Source organism: Culex quinquefasciatus, chromosome 3 (assembly GCF_015732765.1).
Source record: "Culex quinquefasciatus strain JHB chromosome 3, VPISU_Cqui_1.0_pri_paternal, whole genome shotgun sequence".
NCBI lineage: Eukaryota > Metazoa > Arthropoda > Insecta > Diptera > Culicidae > Culex > Culex quinquefasciatus.
The window spans coordinates 162,761,303-162,767,353 of record NC_051863.1 but is presented as its reverse complement, the minus strand read 5'-3'; the positions used below and the strand labels follow the sequence as shown (position 1 = coordinate 162,767,353).

General features: G+C 38.5%; 1 protein-coding gene across 13 annotated transcripts in view; it reads left to right on the top strand.

Moving 5' to 3' along the window:
• Positions 1–394: 394 nt before the first annotated feature.
• Positions 395–6,051, top strand: part of LOC6053151 (ras-like GTP-binding protein Rho1) — a 52,189-nt gene continuing 46,532 nt past the window's right edge. The window contains exons 1-3 of one of the 13 annotated variants that reach the window (XM_038259037.1): positions 396–502; positions 818–923; positions 1,009–1,320. In XM_038259037.1, coding sequence (XP_038114965.1) covers positions 1,281–1,320 — 40 coding nt within the window. In that variant the 5' untranslated portion in view covers positions 396–502; positions 818–923; positions 1,009–1,280. Of the gene's footprint in view, positions 550–817; positions 924–1,008; positions 1,321–6,051 lie in introns of all 13 variants that reach the window. The other 12 variants (XM_038259033.1, XM_038259034.1, XM_038259045.1 and 9 more) reach the window with 12 other exon arrangements.

Here is a 6,051-nt window from a genome sequence, read left to right as displayed (position 1 = left end):
TTTTGACGTAGGATTTCGTTTATCTAGAAAATAGCTTGTCAAGTAGCTTGTGGTAGATTTGCTATTAATTTAAATTTATTATGTTATTTTTTTCAAACCAGGTTTTTATTTGAATGTTTCATTAATATACATTATTTCCACAACTGAACGTTATACATATATATTTTTTAAAAACACCTTTCCATCTCACTCGTTCAATTCAATAAAACTAACACATACGCGCTGCTATTCCTATTATCATTCTCTCTCGCTCACTCACGCAACACACACGTAAGCAACAGGACATGCCAGAAAAAGACGTGAAAGGGAGACAGCACCAAACAGTCGCAGCTTTCCAACTCCATCGCCGGATTCTTCGCAGGCTGCCCTGTCTGAACTTGCGAGAGCAGGCACTGAGCACTTCAGTCTGCGTCTGAGCGTTGGAGAAGATCGTGCGATTTTCCGCTGGTCGCTCTCGTGTGTTCCCAAGTCTCCTGCTATTTTTTTATACTCTGTAGTGCGCGTAAGTGTGTACGTGTGTGTGTGCGTGGCATTTCGGTAGGAAAAAAGGTGTGTTGTAGGAATTTGTTTTTCCCTTTTTCGAAAATTAGTGATTTTCCAAAAGGGGAAAAGGTGGAAATTTGAGAAGGAAAAAAGTTGTTTGACAGAAGACCAGGAAAAAATTGTCTTGTGTGTCTGCACACACACACACATTGATCGAAGAAGGCGTTGTCGCGTTCGCGTGTGTTGTTTGAACGTCTGGCTTTGTCAGTGTGTGTACGTGTGTGCGGGTCTAGCTTTTGTGCAATCCAGTATTTCTATTGTTTTGTTGATACAGTGAACTGGTGAAACAAATTAAAAGTTAGGAATATTTTTCCCAGTTTGAGCAACACGAAATCGAAGTCGGCGACGTAAACGTCTGAAAAGTTGAAAAGAGAAAAGAGGTATCTTCTTTCTCTCCGAATCAGCCTACTTGTAGCCTACTACAACTTACACACCAACACATCCAAACTGTTTCTCTCTCTCTAGCCTATAAAAAGTTATCATCTCAACCAGCCAGTGTTTTTTTGTGTCCTGTTCTATCTTCTACAAACCTATATAAATATATACTATCTCGCTCTCGCCTCCTCGTGTTTGTGCGTTTACGTGTTTACCACCGAAGACAACAACCAAAACAACAACCACATCATCATCACCATCAACAACAACAACTGCTGCTGCCGCTGTCTATCGCAAAAATACCTATATCTACTATATAGTGGTGTCCCGCTCTTGCATGTGTGGTGTACGGCAGTAAAGTAATGTGGTGTATTTCATGCGTCTCTGCCCCAACTAATTCAGGTATTTGTTTTCCTTCTCTATCTCTCTTTCTCTCACACACACACACTCTTTGTTGTTGTATTGTGTCTCTCTGATTATTTCTAGTAGCATAGTAGTAGACGCTGCTGCAGTAGGCGATAATGCGCTTTTCCCGTATTGTTTTACTAGACGTATTGTGGTGTGAGTGCAGTTACGTGTTAGCGTGTGAGTGTTTGGGCAATTTTATACCCTTTTTCGCTGCCCCGAATAGTATCCGTTTACTTCTTCTCAAGTAGTAAATCCTCTCTCATAGTGTAGTACTTGTACGACGCCACCATGGAGGTTTTTTAGGACAAATATAAACTGTAATTAAAACCGCGATTCAAATCATCTAGAGACGAAATGGAGCCTTTCTTACAGTTGCATGGAAGAGGGTTATTGAATTTTCTTCTTTAAGAAAGACACGCTAAGACGAAATCATCTGAAGGTTGACACCTGCGAACATAACGGCGCTGGTGATGACTGTTTAGGGTAACAGAAGCGTACGGTTGACAGATGTAGCCAAAATATACATTTTTGGCGAGTTTGAACTTTTCACCAGCGGTCTAGAAATGGTCAACAAGAGCCAATGTTTAACAAGCGTACAGTGGACACTGTCCAACAAAACGTCAAAGGAGTTTGACGTAACCAGGAAGCATCTTTTCATGGGAGTGTAGATTCCATCTCCAGCTGAGACGGTATGCACATAAGGCACGAGATGAAGGAGTGCACTAATCGTGATTTTACTCGTCAAGCTGATTGTGATCGACCATGTTCAGCCAAGATTCCGAGAGACCACGTAGATGATCGCTTTTGGATGCACTTTAAACCGGATTATCGCTCATGACATCAGCAGATTGATACAACAACAACTTCAGACCAGAGAGTTCGGTGAAACGTAGACATCTCGACAATGGAGTGTGCGTCGAACGAATCAAGATTACTCAACATTCCGGGCATGACCAACCTCAACTCCCACGCAAGCGGTGGAAACCCGACCGACTCGCTGTGGCGATAGCTGCTCCAAAATGGATTGAATTTCACGCTCTTGAGGTGGCGTGCGTGTTAAAAGCTTGCAACAACTCCATCATCTTCCTCATCGTTGTCTCGACGCTTGGAGACGTGGAGATAAGCTGCGTCGACGAACGCAACAACAAAGTCGTCGTGCCCGTAAAATTCGCACTTCCACCAAACGGCGACGACCCATACGTATAAACGTGAAGAGACTCGAGAAAGTTAGTAACAATTAACGTGGATTTCGTTTCCTCGTGAGCAATTCTCTGAGATTTCGGTCATTCGATTTTTTTTGTATTTTTTAATCCGGCTGAAACTTTTTTGGTGCCTTCGGTATGCCCAAAGAAGCCATTTTGCATCATTAGTTTGTCCATATAATTTTCCATACAAATTTGGCAGCTGTCCATACAAAAATGATATGTGAAAATTCAAAAATCTGTATCTTTTGAAGGAATTTTTTGATCGATTTGGTGTCTTCGGCAAAGTTGTAGGTATGAATATGGACTACACTGAAAAAAATTGATACACGATAAAAAAAAATTTGGTGATTTTTAATTTAACTTTTTGTCACTAAAACTTGATTTGCAAAAAAACACTATTTTAATTTTTCATTTTTTGATATGTTTTAGAGGACATAAAATGCCAACTTTTCAGAAATTTCCAGAATGGGCAAAAAATCTTTGACCGAGTTATGATTTTTTGAATCAATACAGATTTTTTCAAAAAATCGAAATATTGGTCGCAAAAATTTTTCAACTTTATTTTCCGATGTAAAATCGAATTTGCAATCAAAAAGTACTTTAGTGAATTTTTGAAAAAGTGCACCATTTTCAAGTTATAACCTTTTTAGGTAACTTTTTTGAAAATAGTCGCAGTTTTCATTTTTAAAAATAGTGCCCATGTTTGCCCACTATTGAAAAAAATATTTTTGAAAAGCTGAGAAAATTCTCTATATTTTGCTTCTTCGGACTTTGTTGATACGACCCTTAGTTGCTGAGATATTGCCATGCAAGGTTAAAAAACATGAAAATTGATGTTTTCTAAGTCTCACCCAAACAACCCACTATTTTCTAATGTCGATATCTCAGCAACTATAGGTCCGATTCACAATGTTAATATATGAAACATTTGTGAAATTTTCCGATCTTTTCGAAAAAATACTTTCAAAAATTCAAAATCAAGACTAACATTTCAAACAGGCCAAACATTCAATATTACGCCCATTTGAAATGTTAGACTTGATTTAAAATTTTGAAAGTATTTTTCGAAAAGATCGGAAAATTCACGAATGTTTCATATATTAACATTGAAAATCGGACCTATAGTTGCTGAGATATCGACATTAGAAAATGGTGGAGTTGTTTGGGTGAGACTTAGAAAACATCAATTTTCCTTTTTTAACATTTGCATGGCAATATCTCAGCAACTAAGTCGTATCAACAAAAGCAAAATATAGAGAATTTTCTCAACTTTCCAAAATATTTTTTCCAAAAGTGGGCAAACATGAGCACTATTTTAAAAATGAAAAACTGCGACTATTTTCAAAAAGTTACTTAAAATGGCTATAACTTAAAAACAGTACACTTTATCAAAATTTCACTAAAGTACTTTTGATTGCAAATCGATTTTACATCGAAAAATGAAGTTGAAAATTTTGCGATTATTTCGATTTTTTTAAAAATCTGTATTGATTCAAAAATCATAACTCGGTCAAAGATTTTGCCCATTCTGAAATTTCTGAAAGTTGGCATTTTATGTCTAAAACATATCAAAAATGAAAAAATTAAAAATAGTGTTTTGCAAATCAAGTTTTAGTGACAAAAGTTAAATTAAAAATCACCAAATTTTTACCGTGTATCAATTTTTTTCAGTGTAGTCCATATCCATACCTACAACTTTGCCGAAGACACCAAATCGATCAAAAATTCCTTCAAAGATACAGATTTTGAATTTTCACATACATTTTGTATGGACAGCTGCCAAATTTGTATGGAAAATTATATGGACAAACTAATGATGCAAAATGGCTTCTTTGGGCATACCGAAGGCACCAAAAAAGTTTCAGCCGGATTAAAAAATACAAAAATTAAAATTAAAGAAAAAAGACCGATTCCGTAGAGAACTGCTCTCGTGGAGCCGCACCTGCTTCTTCGACAGCTTCAGCTTTTAGGTATACCGAAGAGAGTATGTTGATCCATCGTCGTGTGGTTTTGAGCGGATGTCCGAAAAGGGAAACCGCGCACCGAACGGTATCTCGCTACTACTCGGGCTGCTAAATTGAGGAACTTGAAGAGATTTGCAGGTGGTGGTGCGCAGCGAGACTCCCGTCCAATTGTGCCGAGGAAACAGACTAGAAATTCAATATGTGCCGTGCAGCGTCCAAGTTTTGTTCGGAATCTAGTTGAACAAGTTGCTGGTGTTGTTCGAGGAAGTGCCGCCGCACCGCCGCCGTGGCTGTGAGCGATGGTTGAGTAATTTTTGATGGATTTAATTTCTGGCGAGCTCGAGCGCAGAGTGTGGCCGCCGTGGTGGAGTTGTTATCTGCTGCGCGCTGATAATTGGAAACCTTTGGGAGCGGATCGTAATTCGTATGAGGCTGTTGTTGTTGTACAACATACCGAAAATCGGGTGACCTAAGCGCGTTTGGCGCGTTTTGCTTTGTGAGCCGATAAGGCGGTGGCGAACAATCAGACTTTGCATTCGAGGCTAATCAAGGATTGATAGTTGAAGCATTATTGGGGGTTTCGATGGTCATCGCAAAAGATGGAATTTTCGCGGAGAAGTAGATTTGTGACTATAATGAGTTTAATTCGAACCAAATCTTAAACATGTAATGTACCTATTTTAAACAAGGTCTTGCCTATTTGAATATTTTAATATTCTGAGTTTGATTCATTCGTAGAGTTCTAGTCATGTTTCAATAAAAGTTCTAAAAAATACAGTTGGTTGATATTTTTGTGTAGAGCAAATTTTCATATATTTCTACATCAGAGTCAATATTGTGACAGCTACAGTTAATTAGCATTGAATTTATTTGTTGAAACCGCCATAAGCTTAAAAAACCCACTTTACCAAACTGATAACGACCGATTCACGAGCGAATGCTGTTTGTTCATTAGATTAAAACCAATAAGCGGCATTTCTTGATTAGCTACCCCAACTTCCACTTGATCCAAAGGTAGGAAAAGTGAGAATTCATGGAAGTGAAATCCGATAATCGTACAATTTTGGCGATTTAATGAGTTTAAAGAGCTTGCAACTTTTCCCGACATGCTCCAGAAGAAGAATGCTAGACTGGGATGAGATTTAAAAAACGCAGGCCTGGTGCTTTTTTAATTTCGGTAATAGCCGGTAGACAGTACGCCTGTGCTCTCTGCTTCTTCTATATTTATAATTTTCTTCTTCAAACACACCCACAAGTTTTTCTTCTTGCGCGTATGCTCCCCATCCCAGGTCGCGAGTGTTGTGGAGCGCGGCTTTATTGCTTCAATTATTATCGTTTTTGCTTGCTTAGCTTTCCTGGCTGAACCATATGTGTGTTTTTGTATGTTGTGTGTCTCTCGTCCCTTGGCCATGTGCCTTTTAGTTTAGTTTAGTTAGTTCATTCATTTCGCTGGATCTATTTTTAAAAACCGCCTGCTTCTTGCCTCTTTTCTCCTTCCTCGGTAGCGTATACATTGGTGATGTGCTCTCTAGTAGTTGTTTGTCAATTAAACTGTT